General features: G+C 39.9%; 2 protein-coding genes across 2 annotated transcripts in view; both read right to left on the bottom strand.

The window, feature by feature from the left end:
* FGF10 (fibroblast growth factor 10) overlaps window positions 1–16,196 on the bottom strand; it is a 525,855-nt gene that overhangs the window by 181,948 nt on the left and 327,711 nt on the right. The window lies entirely within an intron of this gene.
* On the bottom strand, window positions 3,890–14,964 carry CCL28 (C-C motif chemokine ligand 28). Its single transcript, XM_077790393.1, is given in 3 exon segments — window positions 3,890–4,064; window positions 4,825–4,951; window positions 14,901–14,964. Coding segments are annotated over 3 exon segments (366 nt in total).

The raw sequence follows: 16,196 nt of genomic DNA, 5'->3' as shown, positions 1-16,196 counted from the left end.
TATTTTTATTAAGCTTTATGACACTATTTTTCCTACCACAGACTGTATTACAAGTGAATGCTTATAAAAATTACTATTGTTTGTTCACAAGAAAGGATCTGTCTATGCTGCTGTTGCAATAATATACAATTGTTTTATATTAATTTCTCATAAGGATTGCATTAATATCATTAAAGTTGTTGGTAAATCTTATTCCAAAACTCTTAGCTAATTAATTATATTTTTCTAACCAAATTATGCTCCAGATATGTGACTGCACTATTTCCAGCCCAGCTAGCAAGAATGCAAGTCATTTCCCTTTCATGGCTGTAGAGCTTAACCAATCTGCCCAAATCAAGAATTGTATTTGCAAATTGTGTTTGTGAATTTGGACTAATGCACCAAAATGAGTGCTGCATCTCAGTAACCTTAGGACTGTAAACCTGAGAAAGGACAGGTTGTTTTTATAAAAATGGTACTACCAAAGAAACTCAGCATAACTCAGAATAACATTGTCTCACAAACACGCTCAGGTGTGCTAGTCAGAGGGCAAACATATATCCTCTTCCTCTGTTAAAATTCAGACCATTTTGGTAAAAGAAAGGTTTGAATTTGAGCCTCTATCAACATTTTTCAGCTGTGTAAAAGTGTCTGGTAACTCCTAACCTAGTACTGTTTTGAAAGAAAAGTGTTTGCAATTTTATTACTCTAGTCTGACTTCTAGTTTTAAGCAAAAATATCAAATTCAGGGTGCTGGTTTTGCTTTAATAGACCCAACAGGTTCTTTGCTTTTGTTTAGCAGTTCTTAAGCAATGCCATCTGTTATTTCTTTAAAGCATCCTAAAGACTTAGAGGCTGTCACATTAAGCTAATAACTCTTAAAATAAATATAAAAGGTGGTTGATAATAATCTGTTAAGCTGTTTCTTAAAAGTACATAAGAGAGATTTTATTGCAATTCTCAAGAATATTAATTACAAGTCTAATTTGGACTTAATTCTATGGAAGTTACATTTCCAATCCACTAAAATACTAACTGGTGTTTTCAAATGCATCCAACTAAACCTATTGAAAAGAGACCTTTATTCAGCATTTTCAGGGTAAACAATACTGCCCTAATAATCTCTTCCACAAAACAAGATGTTGGGATGACTTCAACGAAAAAGGCATTGATTTTATTTTGTTGCCAAGTACAAAATAGCAAAGGTCAAAAATAATGCTCAGGTACAGAGAATATGAGTTCACTCAAGTGAAGATTTGAGAACTGGAAGATTTTTCTTCTACATATTTGTGTGTCAGCATTCAGGGATAAATGAAACTGTATGAGGCAGTGGATCTTTCAAGTGTTGTTTTGGTACTTCTTATACCAACATCAGGGAAGAAAGTTTTTATTAGATTGACAGGTACAAGTTATTGCTAATTCAGTTCTCGAAAGAAAGCACAGGAACCAAAACTTGAAATGCAGCTGGAAGCAGGGAGTGGACTTTGTAATCTCATAATATCTCAGTTTGATCTATTGATTCCAGGAGAACCTAATAGAAGACATCACACTGGAGAACTGGAAGATGTAAACAAAAATATTAGAGCCTGTGTTTAAAGTAGGTCCAGTAAATGCAAATATTTCAATTACATTTGTGTTGCAGATTTGGTTGGGTCTTCAATTTCAATACAAAGAAGGAATTGCTAAATTGATAAGAATCAAAGATTTGGAGGCCAGAACACTGACAGTACAAAAACTAGTTAGTAGTATCTGTACTGCTTTCCAAACGGGAGAGAAAACTGCAGCTGTGCTGTGATCCTACACCTGTCAGAGGACAGATCTGCAAGCCTGCATGGAGCTTCCCAGCAGCCTGTACCTAAAGCAGCATTAGCCCCTTCCCCTTCCCTCAGCTTGGGAAGGTTGTGCCATACTCTGATCCTGTGAAATGGTCTCTCCCATAGCACAGCCAAGGAAATTAGTCCATGCTTTAGTCAGTATGTTTATACTCTAAAAGGTCACTGGTTGCATTAATGGTATCGCTCTGAGGAGCTGAGATGCCATCATAAACCCACCTAGAAATCTGAAGGAAGCAAGAAGGTTCAAAACCTGAAATTGGAGAGTAGAACATGAGGAAGAAAATGGAACTGCCAGAAAGAGTAATGTGCTGATGCCATATTGTAAAGTGCTTCAGCAGTTTTGCATTCCTGGTGCTCTGCTGACCTGGGGCCCAGAGGGTTTGGATTTTGTGTGATACCCATTAGCTAATTATCCATGTAGTCTCCAGGCAGTGCAAATGAAATGGTGGAAAGCATCTGCCATTTCAGCTTGCATTAGCCAAGGTCACATCCTCTGCCTCAGCTGTGTTCCAAGCACAGCATTGGGAGGACGAGCCTCTGTGCAGGCTTGGAGTCAGAGAGGGCAGCCCCAGCTCCTGCTCCCAGCAGTAGGCTTCCTGCTATTCTAGCAACCAGAGGATGGAGCTATGCCAGTGTACATGCTGTACAAAATATTCCCTACATTCTGGAAGAAGAATTATATCAGTTGCCTCATCCCTGTCAGAAGGCAGTTGGCTCATAAGAGCAGTAATTGTTTCTCTTATCTGTTTTGGAGGCAGTCAGATTTCTTCAGATTTGCATCTGTAGGAGTATGCTGTTTATCTCTAGTGACCTTGCTGAGGTTATTCATCTTCTTTCTTCTTTGGGGAATCTAGCAGCAGCTGTTTCTATCCCATATCATCAGCTTGTTTTTTCCCATGCTTGCAAGATGTAGTTTTACATAAAAATTTCAAAGCAAACACTAGAGGCAACTCAGAGGATCTCATCTAAGTCAAATGCAGTGATTGAAAAAAACCCAGTAATTGCTAGGGGAAGAGAAGAAAGAGCGGAGTTGTGCTGTTATATTAAGTATTTTTGGCTCGTGAGATGTGTGCACTCTATGGCACTTACTCTTTTAAAGACCTCTCTTCTCCCTCATTTGCTGCTTTCTGTATATGTGTCTGTGAGAAGAAGTGCTGTTAATGAGATGTCTTTGGGGAAATACTAAATTACTTTGAAGTTTCCAAGGAAGGAGGGAGGGAATACAGACTGTGCCACACAGGAGAAGCAGTACTGTACAGTGGAAGGGAGGCTATGGAGTGGCCAGACTGTCATCATTGCTAGTCTTTGGGAAAAGCCTTGAAGGATACATGTATTCCTCAGTCTTGATTATGAGAAATTCAGCGAAGAGAGTAGGAAGGACCTATCTGAAGGATCTGAGTATTTGAATGAACAAAATTGAATGAACAAAAGCAGTAGAGATGATCTTTATTGCATATTGCATAGCTTTAAGTGCCGCACTTTGAGTCCTGTGAAAAGGATCAGATATTATCACTGAAATAACATTTCATGATAGTAACAGCTGGGAGCAGAGATTGTTTAAAACAGGTAAAATATGTAGTTTTGGCAAATAAGCTGGAAGTATCTGAAAAAGTGTTTGTAAAACTATGCAAAATTAAGAAAAAAAGAAATATTATGATTGGAAGAATATAAACAAAACAGACAACAGGAGAAAGATGATTACAGACAGGGAAGAATAGGGACCAAGTACAGGACCGGGAAAAAATGGAGGAATGAGAAGGAATAGCATGTTAAAACAGAAGTCACAGGGGAGGTTGCCATAAAAGCAGAGTGTGAGAGAGAAAGATTTAAGTCTGCCAAAAGATCCAGGAGGTACCATGAACACTTGCTACAAGACATTACAAGAACACTTTATCATTTGTCTGATTGTCTGACCAGCATTGTTCTGAGTACGGGTGATTTCTGCCTCTGCTTTTTCTAGCATATAGAGATTTGAAAAGTCATTTTAATGCTACAATCATCCATCACTAGTGAAATCTGGTATCCTTGCCCGCAGTGCCATATGCCACAGAATCTTCATCATGGGTCATTTTGCATCATCTGGCTTAATTTTGCTACTGCTTCTGTTCTTTCTGTTTGGTAATTCTGGTTCTTCTCTGCTTTCTAATGTGAAATTTGCTCCTGTGAATCTTGTGCTTCATCTTCTTCATCATTTTTTTGACTTTTTTATTCCATGGATTCACACAGAATTTTCTGCGTTTCATGTGGAGACTAATATTGAAAAAAATGGTTGTCAGTTTCACAGAAAAAAAGTAAAAATCCCAGCTTTTAAAAATCATCATAATTATCACTCACCTATGAAGACCACAAAGTTAAACTTGGTTAATCTTAAATATTTTATGCCGTGTTTATTAATTTTTTCTGGTTTCAAATACATTAGGATCTAAGTTTTAGCTGATTAAACTTATATTCCAAAATCTGAAAAAAGGCTTTACTACTTCAGTAGTAAAGGCTTTAATACTTCAGTGAAAAAAGAATCACAGTGCAAAGCACTACATTTCTATGGCCAATAAATAAGCAACTACTGTTTAGTTATTATGACTGTCATTATTATGCAAAAGTTTAGAAAATGTACGAATTTAATCCAAATGGTGTGATATTGTACCAGAAAAATAATTAGATATAGTTTATGTACAAAAGTAAAGCTGATTTAATGAGTTTAGGCAAGGATTTTAGGGGATAAATAATTGGAAAGAGCAGAAAAGTCTTAATGTGCATGAGAAATTTTCAGTTCTGAAAATAAAGCAAGTGTCAATGAAGACTGAATAATATTCAGTATTATTAGTGAAAAATTAATTAAATTTTAACAATCAAGTTTAAATAGCACAATAAAGGACAGTTCTTAAATTGCATACAACATTGTTTCTTGAATTTGTGTTAGCTTGCCAAAATTCTACTTATTTAAATGCTGTGTAATAGGTTTTAACTTGCAGTATCCCTTTCACAGTGAATGACACAAAATATCTCTTACATAACAGCCTCTAGGTGACACAGGCCACCAGCTTTCTGGATTTCAAATCTCTCCACTCTTCTGAGAATTCCTTTGGAAATTTCATCTGAAATTTTCATGCAACAGTTAAAGGCCCCAGGAAACAAAGCTAAAAAGAGAAGGAACAATGTTAGAAACAACACAGATATGAGGGATAACTCATAGTTTGACTGCACAGAATCACAGAGGGGTTGAGACTGGAAGGCACTGCTGGAAGTCACCTAGTGCAGCTCTCTGCTCAAGCAGGGCCATCTGGTCTCTGGGTCCTGCTTGAGCTCTGCTCTCAGACCCTGATAATGTGGTTAGCTTAATTAACTCAATTTTATAAGACAAGCAGCCATTACTTTCTGTTAATAAGCAAGTCACGTGTTCATACCCCTTACCTCATTATCAGGCCCTGGAGGTCCTGTGAAACAAGAGACAAACCAATCAGATTTCTATTTCTGTTCCCTACCAGCCCTGGGCCTGCCATCATTGCTCCCCAGATGCAGGACCTAGCATTCCCCCTTGTTTCCTGAGTTTCCTCTCTGCCTATTTCTATGTCAGCAAAACCACCTGGTACATCAGCTACTGCTCCCAGTTTGTTATCATCTGCAAACATGCCACAGGCACATTTGGTCCATTATCCAGGTCTTTAATGAAGGTGCTGAACTCAGTTGTCTCCCATAGTGACCCCTGAGGTTTATGGGACCAATTACAACCCCCTGGACCTGGTTCTTCATTCAGTTCTCTGCCTCAATCTTTACTTGTCTATCCTATACTTTGTCAGCCTGTCTATCATGGTATTACAACAGACAGTAATCAAAGCCTTTCCTGAAGTCAAGGTACAAAAAGCCCATGTCTCTCTTCTTGACCAATAAGGTAGTCACTATTGGAGATGGCTACCAGGTTGTCAAGCATGATGTCCCCTACATGAATCCATGCTGACCACTCCTGATGACTATCTTGCCTTTCAGATCTTGGGAAATGCTTTCTTGGACAATTTTCTTCATCACCTTCCCAGAGACTGAGATGAGGTTCAGCAGCCTATAGTTCTCTGGATCTTCCTTCTTGCTCTACTTGAGGATAGGGGTAACAGTTGCTCTTTTCAATCTTCAGGAACCTCTCCCACTTGCCATGACTGTTCAAAGGTAACTGACAGTGGCCTCACAATGGCATCAACCAGCTTCCACAGCACTGGTTGTACTGTGGCCTTATATATGTCTAGTTTTTGAAAATGCTCCCTAGTTTGGTCCTTCTCTACTGACAATAAATCAGCCTTGCTTTAAACATTCCCTTTAGTCCCAGGAACCTGGGATTCTTGTTAGTTTGCCTAGTTTGCATGGTAAAGGGTAAGACTAAGAAAGTGTTGAATGCCTTAACCATGTAATTTGTTACCAGTTTCTCTGTCCAGTTTAGCAGTGGGTTTTGGTATTCACTCCTCTTTCTTTTGTTATATATATACTTATGGAACATTTTGTCACATGTCACATTTCTTGTCAGATTCTACTCCAGCTCAGCTTTGTCTTTTTCTTTCCTAACAGCATTCCTGCATGATCAGACAACCCTATACTCCACTTGGGTCACCTGGCCCTGCTTCCGCCTCTTTGTTCCACACACTGTTTTTATGTTCTGATGCAGTTAAAAGCTCTGAGGACATCCAGCCAGGCCTCCTGCTTGGGTTTCTGTTTGTCAGGACAGACCTTTCTAACATGTTTGGAGGGGGTGACCCTTGAACATCAGCCAGCTCTGCTTGACCTCTCTTCTATCCAGGATAACATTCCATGGGATTCTTCCAAACTTGTGAAGAGGTTGTAAATCAGCTTGTATTAAATCCAGGGGCATGATCTTGTTTTTTGCCCTGCTCCCTTCTCCTAGAATCCTGAACTCCACCACTTTATGGACACTGTAGCCAGTGCTGCTTCTGATTTTATGCCCCTGACTAGATTTCTATTTGCAAGTATCTCACCCATCTGAGTGCTTTTCTGTGCCAGTTCTTTGATTACTTGTTGTGGAAGATGTCATCAATGCACATCAAAGTTTGTGGATTGCTTCAGCACTGTTGTATTGCCCTTCCAGCAGATATCAGCATGGGTAAAGTCACCCGCGAAAACTAAGGCCTGTGAATATGAAGATATTTCCAGCTGTTTGAAGAAGGTCTCATCTTCTTCTTTGTGGTCAGGCTGTCTATAGCAGAACCCCACACTACCAGATCACCCTGTTTGGTCTGCCTAGTGATCCTGACCTGTAAGCTCTCAGCCAGCTCATCCTCTATCCCTAAGCAGAATCCATGAATTCCTGTTGCTCTCTTGCTTAAAGGCCAACTCCCTCTCCTTGCCTTCCAGCCTACCATTCCTAAAAGCCCATATCCCTCAGCTGCAGCACAGCAGTGACATGAGCTACCCCTGAGCACATCCCTGAGCCCAGTGTGGTTCGAGCCCTGCACCTGCAGCCACTCTTCATGCTCCTGTTCGCTCCCCATACCTGAGTGGAACGGCAATTCCAAGTGCTGTCAAGGACTACTTATCTTCACAGCTTGTGCGGTGAGATACTGTCCTCTCCATTTCTCCCACAAGAGAGATTGGTGGTTTAAGTAAGTTTCCTTCACCCCTCCTTGTGCATGCATATGTAAAGGCTTGTTACAGTAATATAAAAGTAATTTTAAAAGATTCATTTTTGCTTGTGGAAGATCACCAATATTAATGACACAGGAAATGTCAGGAGTATAATTTAAAAGCTCTGCCTTTTTAGGTTAAATCAGGCCCTTTATCTTTTATTGTCTTTTTGAGGTGATAAATGTTCTTGCTGGGCTTTGTGTTTTCTTTTACCCTGAGGACTCCCATGGTTGAATGTGTCTCCACTATGGAATGTCTCCTGGACATTTTTTCCTGTTTGCCAATACCATCTTAAAAATAAAAAGACACTGAACTTTAAAAAGCAAATCATAAATTTAGGTGGGCTTTTATTTTTTAACAAAAATACTAACATTTTGGGGCTTGATTTTCTTTTGTGCTAGAAGACAAATAGATCTTATAAAAGGGATTTCCTCCACTAGCTCAAGGACAAACAAAGCTGTATTGCTCAGATATTTATCTAGGATGAAGGTCTCAAGATTAAACCCACTCTTCAAAATGAGCACAGCAAGGACCCCTGGGTCCCAGATGAACTAATCTGGGAGAAGTAGAGACAGAATCTTCTTCCTATTTGTTTTCATTTTTCTTCCTATCCATGCTTTTCCTAAGTAATAATTTAGCCTTGAATGCAAGAGTCATGAGCTAGAAAAAGGACAGAGAATCAATTTCAGCTTCTGTAAGCAGAAGGTAAGTCTGTTTAAAAATTTTCCTGTAAGCAAGATGATTGTGTGCTCCTCTTCTTACAAGAGTACTTGCTGAGTGCTGGAATAACAGATGCTGGCACAGCTGTAGCAGTGAGCTTGAGCAGCCAGCAATGGAGCTGGAGTCTTTGGCGAGCACTCACACTGCCCACTGCTGCTTACAGGGGGATTTTGTATGTGTGGGGCTGATGACAGGGCCCTGGGATCTCACAATCAGAAGGGAGGTGGAAAGACAGACGCTGGCTCAGAAGTTGTCTCATCAGCAACCCAGAGAGGAGGGCTATAAATAATCATATGGTGCAGAAGGACTAATTAAGTGTTGAGTGCTACCTGCGTTATTTCCCCATTGTCCTTTGTTTTTCTCTCTTCAACAGCAAACTTCTTGTGAAGCAAGTTAATTGAAGTTCACAAATGGAAACTGAGCTCATTGAGCACCACTAAGTTTAAGGTTTTTTCTGGGTCCTCAAGATAGAGTTGGTAAAACTGAAGTATAAACTTTTGTCGTTGCTAGTCAGTTCCTGACAGAAGAATTCTATCAGATGAAAACTTAAGAGAGGATAATTATATTATCAACTCTGTCTGATGTTGCCTACTGTGCTTTTTAGAGAGGTCTACTCCAGTTCTTCTTTGGGGTCTAGTAAACTAAAATACTTGGCAAGACCAGTACTACCAGCTCCTGTAGAATGGCTGAATATTACAGGAGGTTTTAGGGAGAGCCAGCTGTCCCCTGAGCTATTCCTTAACTGGTTTTGCTGATGCTTGACTACCTCTTGCCCTCATCCTACTTTATGTACTCAAAACCATCCCTTGCTTTGATACTCCGATCAGAACTATCAGTATTGCACTTTACAGTGCACTATATAGCACCATATTAGCCATTTGTATGCTTTATATCTGAAAATTATTCATTTAGCATTGATGTACTTTTATAGTTTTGTAAGGAAAAACATACACAGGCTCAACCAAGGAAAATAAAGAAAAACTCCTGATGCATCCAGGTGGGCTTGTGATTGTCTCACTGGCCACTTGTGACTGACAGCCCTTTTACAAAAATCTTAACCAACAGGAATTGCATCCTTTAGCAACTTGTTTATAACTGCATATTTAGACACCACTTACATGACCAGAGATGCATTTCAGAGCAAATTCAATCACCCACTGCTCAGTCTTTGACTTGGAACATTGGATGCCACTGACATCCAGCCCATGCTGCTGTACAAAAGCTGTGCCCCACAGCTGTGAGCACAGGCAGCAATGGGCTGCATGTGAAACTGGGAAATGCCCCAACAAAAATCAGGCTGAAATTCTGCGTAAAATGTAAATGAGTGGTGCTAAACAGTCAAGAGCATTTCTTAGGGACATTAAGAGCCTGCTAGTACATTTTTATTAGAGGTATGTGCCTGGGGAGGCTTTCTTGCTTTCACATGTATGTATTCCTCAAGCTGTGCTACAATATGGAAAATAGAAATTGATAATTTGTGAGTCATAGATGAATGCATTGGCATGAATGTCTTTCTGTCAGAGAACTTGAAAGTTCACCAGCAACCTTCTGCTGACAGAGGCACTTACGAATCTTTTTTTCCTGTGTATGAAATATGAGAGTAGTGCGCCAAGGAAATCCCGTAATTCCCCAGAGCCCAGAAAAACTGATGCTGCACTCATGGAGCACTGAACCATCCTGCAGCTCCATTGTTACTATAACTTCATTCTAATCCTGCAAGTGGGAAGAAATTAGGAGGTAATCTTAAACAAAGCTAACTATTTTAGCCCAACCCAGGGCCTTTTTTTTTTTTTTTTTTTTGTGGTTTCAGCAATTCAGTAAGGGTTATTAGTAATTGTTGTTCTAAACAGTATTTAAAAGGAAAGACTGTGGGTTTGCACATGGATGTTAGCATGGCCTTTTTTGTGCCAATTATCAGTCAATAGGATTTTTTCAGTGCTGCTGACTTCATTGGTCTCTGTTGCTCCATGACATAGTAAGAAATACACAGCAGCTTACCCAAAAGTTATTTAGACCTGTTGTCCAACACAGCCTCTTAAAGCTAAAGGAGCTAAAGGAACTGCTGAAAGGACTAAGTTTAGTGGTGGATCTTGAGACAAAAGGGATTCTTCTGTTGTTATTTTAGCAAGTGATATTATCTACTTTGGTATTTCTTCCCTGGGAACTCTCTCCAGGGAATGACCTGTTGTTTTCAAAGTTATTTAGCACATTCAGAAAAAGAAGAAAAAAAGGAAATAAAAGAAATGTCAGAGTTGTCCAAGTTGTCCCTGCACAGGACAGAAGGGGTTGGAACTGAATGATCTTTAAGGTCTCTTTCAAAACAAACCATTCTATGGTTGAAGTGGAGTACTTGGGAATGGAGCATACTGAAATCAAAGCCTCTTATGGAGCAAGATCTCCATGAATAGTGTCCATTACATCTGCCTTTAGATTTTACTTGATCAGTGTCAAGTCTCTTTTACTGCCCAAACTTTCCTTTTCCCTCTCTGCTATCTGGCCAAACTTAGTCTATATAAACTTGTTTTACCCTTCTGCTCTACTTTTTTCATTGTCATTCTCAAACTTGAGAGCTCTCTGGCTGTCTAGGGTTCAGGCAAAAAATATATATTAAAAAAAAAAAAAAAGAGTTATTGGTGCATGCTCAGTTTCTGGGGCCACAAATAACTTTCTGTTCTTCAGTTTCAAGCTGATATTCCTAGATTTGCCAGTCTTTTAGGAAAACTGTTGTCCTGATGAAGAGCCCACCTGTGGCACACAGTGGGAGTGTGCCAGGCTCTTATACTGCTCTCCTCTGCAGTTTCAGGCAGGTGGGACTGGCAGGAGTAGGGCAGAGCAGTGGTAAGGACAGACATGGCAGTTAGTGGTTCTGCCAGCCTCCTCCATAGAGAATTTAACATGGCAGGGCAGGTCTTTGCCTCATGAAGGAGGGCCAGATGGAGGAAAAAAAGGAGATGATGCCCCATGGAAACAGATGGTGAGTGATGGAGCCTTTGTACCCCCAACCCCAGTGCTTGCTCTTAACTATTGGTTTCATTTTGATCTCTTTTGACTAAACATGATAAAGAAAAGCTGTGATTTAACTGAGAACACTAGGGAAGGCATTTTTACTTCCTTTCTCCATTTCCCTCCACTCCAGACCCAACCCAGCTGCCTTAGGTAGGACTCGTGCAGCTCTTTTCTTCACAAGTTTCACTCCAGCAGTTAATGTTTTGACCAGGCCTTTGGTGGGCCCTCCTGAATCCTGCTGGCAGCGCACAGGAGCCTGTCTACTCCTGGCAGAGCACCTGGTTCACCTTTGTGAACTGGACTGCTTGAGGGAAAAGCCATGCTGTACTTATTCTTTTGTGTAACCAAGAAAACCAGGATAGTTCTTGAATTAACACAAAATGAGGGATCCCAGCAAGTATGGGTAACATTATCAAGCAGGATGGGTTTCCCCAACATTTGTGTGGTCTGCGGGGAAGCTTCTCTTGCACAGTGAGATCCATACATCTGAGGCACTTTCTGTTTCTATGCTGAAATGTGAGCTGCTAATTGTACCTCAAGTTCACTGTGAACGATTGCAACTCTGCACACATTGCACAAGTTTGACACACCTGTGCTATTAGCAACAGGCGTTAGTGTTTCCTAATGGAATTCTTTTGTGGTTACAGAGTAGGCTTTGTACATCTGGAAAGAAAACCCACACAGCTTTGCATTGATTAATTGCATTACCATCTTGCTTAGTCAGAACATGGTGTTTATTGATATGCTCTGGTATCAGCACAGCCATTTCCACAGATGAGTTTCAGCACTTAGTTCCATGTTGTTGGCTTATGGACATAGAATCCAGGCTCTGCCCTTGGAGGGAAATGTACTATCACATCACCTACACTTAATATTAACTACTGTAAGGCAGCTTATTTAGCACTCATTTCATAAAGCGGCCAGAAAGTGTTTCTCTCATTTAAAACATACTTGAGGCTATTTTAAGAGTCCAGTGCCTCAAGGCAGGTCTTTTCATCTTAACCTAAAGCAAGCCAATAACTATTTCATTATTCAGAAGACTCTGATCCTGGTTGACAGGTGAACAAAGCCAGATGCCAAAATTCTTAGGAAATGCAGCATAGACATAGACTGTAAAAACAAGGAGGTTGCTTAATAGCTGGACTTGAGAGGGGAACTCAAATGTTGCAAAATGTTCCAGTGCATCCTACCTATTTTAACATGGTAATGCACACAGTTAAAGCACAATTCTGAGACAGTTTAAAAAAGTTAGAAGGGATTCTAAGCTATAACCATATAACCATAAATAATAATACATAAATATAAAACAACATACTATACAAAGAATAAATATGATTGAAGTTATGTGGTGATGCTTCTCTTGTTTTTTTTATGAGGCTGCTGTTAATATGGACATTTTCAAAGCTGGAAGGCTGACTGGAGATGGACAGATCAGTATTTCCTATAGGTCAGGATTTTAGGATAGGGTTTTGCCCATCAAATCATGATCAGTTTGCAAGCTGTCTGTCTCCATACAACATCCTTGGTGCTTGGGTTACAGAGCATCAAAGAAATGCAGGCTGAAAATTGGCAACACAGAGTGTAATATTTTGTGATCAAAAAGCCAGTAATACCTACTACCTAACCAAAAGGGGAAATTTCTACTATTCCTAGCAAAAACAAACATCACAATATCTTGCATATTAAGATGTGAAAAGAAGCAGTCATGGTTTGTTTCTATAAAGAAACACATTTTGCTAAGAGGGAACCCATCTCCCACACTGCACAGACCAGACTAACATTACTGGATTACCTTCAGTAGTATAAGTGCAGATACCTCTTTTTGGAAGTCTCAGACAATCTTATTTAGTTGCTATTCCTATGTTGTAGCATCAAACATTTGATTTGGATAGTATTATTGTATGTTAATTACCAAATTTGTCCTTTCATGTCTTCAGGGTGAAATACATGTAGGAGCTTTCAGAAGAGAACTTTTGTCTACTCAAATTGAAATTCAAACCAACCATCTTTGAAATAAGCTTTATTGTCCAGCCTGCTGCACTGTGTGCCTCCACTGCATGTGTGGCACCCTGTAAATCCCTGGCACTGAGATGTGATCATGGAAGATTACCGGGATTTTTGAAGTAAAATTGCAAAAACTTATTTTGAATTATATTATGGGAAATGGGAGTAGAGGGGTAGAGTTTCTGGAGAGTGAAATCCCCATCATCTCTACAGAATACTTTGATCTTGTTTTCTGGTCTTGCCTGGCTGGGCCATACTTAAGTCTGTAGCTAGGTGTGATTTTGGACAATAGATGGCTTTCCTGGCCTCTGTCAACAGCTGCCAATTCACATCCACAAGCAAAGGAAACTTCTGCAAGTACCAGCCCAGATCTTACTTTTATGTCTACTGTCACCCTGAAATAAATGGATGCATAATGGTGAGCCTAAGAAGCATAAGCCTAGGTAGAGTTAAGCCCAAATCTGGTTTAGCTCGGGTAGTGTGTGCCTGTAACCCAGCCAGCCACCTGAAATTCTGCTTATTTTTATTGTGGGTTCTGCCATTTGAGTATTGTAATCAAGAATGGTGCATGTCTGTTTGATGAAATTTGGGTGTCAAAGGCATTTCCCCTGTGTTTCAGTGTAAAAGAATAACATTCTGAGAGAAACTTTACTTTGACCTGTGCATGTATGTGTCAGTTCTATTGCGCAAGACCTTGCTGAGTGGCCAGATCATGTATCTAGACTAAAAGCACTTGGAGAGCATTCCCATGGCAGCAGGTGCAGTGGCCATTTTAACAGGATAAAATTCTAACACAGATTTTGTCCATGTGTTGTCTAAATCTTCAAGGAATTCTACATTTCCTACTCCTACTGAAGCCAGTAGAGCTTGGGAAAGGATCATCCTGAAAAAAGTGCCCCAGAATCTGAGTAACCTTCTTTGTGAACACAGTCTATTTTACAGTAAAAAGTTACAAAGAAAAAGTAAGGATTTAAGCACAGCATTGCCTAGGTGGTTCTGAAAACTTTTAAAGTTGTTTAACTTTTAATTTTTTTTTTCAATTTTAAGTTTAAAGTGAAATTTAATTTTTAAGTGTTATGAGATCTCCTGAAACTTTGAGACATGCTGCACTGAACAGAGAGCAAAGTTGCATTCAAAATTGCTTTTCTGCTGGGAGAAATCTGTTACTGGAAGTTTGTAATAAAAAAGTTTTTTGAAATCTCTGCCACCCAGGGCAACTTCACTTTAAAGGAAAAAGACCAAGTGACTTTCTAAAAACATTTCCTCTGGGAAGCTTGAATAGGAGGAATTTACACCTGAACTTGAGAGATCCCTTTGAACAAATAATGACATTTTACTAGGTTTTCCCTCAGGAAATCACTGCTTTAAAGGTCTTACACCTTCAGCAGCTAAAATCTTCTCAATATGTTTCCTATGACAAATAGTTCACGTGGTTTTTCCTTGCTCAAGCCACTTCACAGATTTATTTTGTACTCACACCTGTTGTGGAAACATCAGGTTTGCAGAGGAAATTCTCAGGTGAAGCTCTGCATCCACTGAAAATGTGTATTGATCTGTGCAATTAAGACACCCAAGTTTGAACTTTTGAAGAAAAGCAGCATTTAAGCTATCACCTCTGGTCCTGTGCAGAGCTGCAAAGGTTCAAGCAGATGCAGTTCCAGGTAGGCACACTTCACATCTTTTTATCTTTAAGAGACTAAAGTATAGAAATAGATAAAGTACAATTTTACTTACTCTCAGATGTCTGACTAACCGTGACTGCTAGAACAACCAAAACAGTGACAAATTTCACATCCATTCCTCCTTGGAGCTGCAGGAGCACAGCCACAGAGCAGGTGGTGAGCTGCAGGACTAACACCTGACCCTACCTGCTGGCTGCTGGGGATGAATGTGCCTTGAAGCCCCACCCTGAGCAGCAGCTTGGCGTCAGTTCTGTCCTGTGTGGCACTATGGACTTCAGCAGGATTCCTCCTCTTACCTGAAGATGAGTGGTTCAGTTTTTTTGCCAGATGAGAAGACAGGCTGTGTTTCACAAAGTTCCCCAAGAAGGTACTGCCTTACAGCCAGATCCTTGCAGTCCTTCTCACTCATGAGGCTTTTCAGCAATAGACTTGCCAAAGGTAGGAGTACTTCAGAAACAAGTACTTGCAGGATTGAGAATTAAGAAAAAAAACTTTCTGCTTTTAGGTGTCACCTGCATGGAAGCTACATGTGCCATGCTGTGGGCCAAACCTGCTGTAGTACAAGAAATACAACCTCAAGAAGACCTCAGCCTTGACCCAGCTTTGCATTTGATCTAGGCATTTTCAGTCTGCAAGGACTATATTATTCCTTTCACACTTGGCTTTCAGCACTGTTTTGAAGCTTCCAAACCTCTAAAAATATTACTGTGCGGTTTCAGCCTGAACTGAGCACAGTGGTTGTAAGAGTAGAGAGCAACTACTATCTCCACCACAGGCAGTGCAGTGAAGGCTGCCTGCTTTGACCTTTCCCAGGGCTCAACTAGAAAATCAGTCTGGGAATTTCCTACCTATTCAACCAAGCTCATCTTTGCTTTGTCTCATTACATCATTCTTACTATTCCTAAATTTCTAGACCACAAGGTAGAAGAAATTTCTAACTTCAGGAACTTTAGTCTATACTTACACTGTCCCAACACTGGTTTTGCAATTTCTTCTAATAATAAATTAATAAAGTGCAATCAACCTTTCTGGCTATCAGTGTTTTCTTAATAGCTGTTTGTTTCTGTTGTTCACTGTTACCAACCAGGATAAGAACAAGAGCAAATCCAGACTACTACACTTTGAAATAAAAGTCTACTGTTAAAATGAAAAAGAGTAGAAGATAATCATGTGTGTTGTTTAAAGTATGATTTTGAGGAAGTAATTTATGTTGAAATCAGCAAGATGATTCATTGTCACCATTTAGTTTATAAAAGCTACACCATCCTGGCCAAAGCTAAGACAGATCACAACAGCTTTATCAACCTGAACCTACATAAGGACAAGAATATTAGCAGCATCATTGTTC

This window comes from Lonchura striata, chromosome Z (assembly GCF_046129695.1).
Source record: "Lonchura striata isolate bLonStr1 chromosome Z, bLonStr1.mat, whole genome shotgun sequence".
Lineage (NCBI taxonomy): Eukaryota > Metazoa > Chordata > Aves > Passeriformes > Estrildidae > Lonchura > Lonchura striata.
This window is presented reverse-complemented; position numbering and strand designations above follow the sequence as displayed.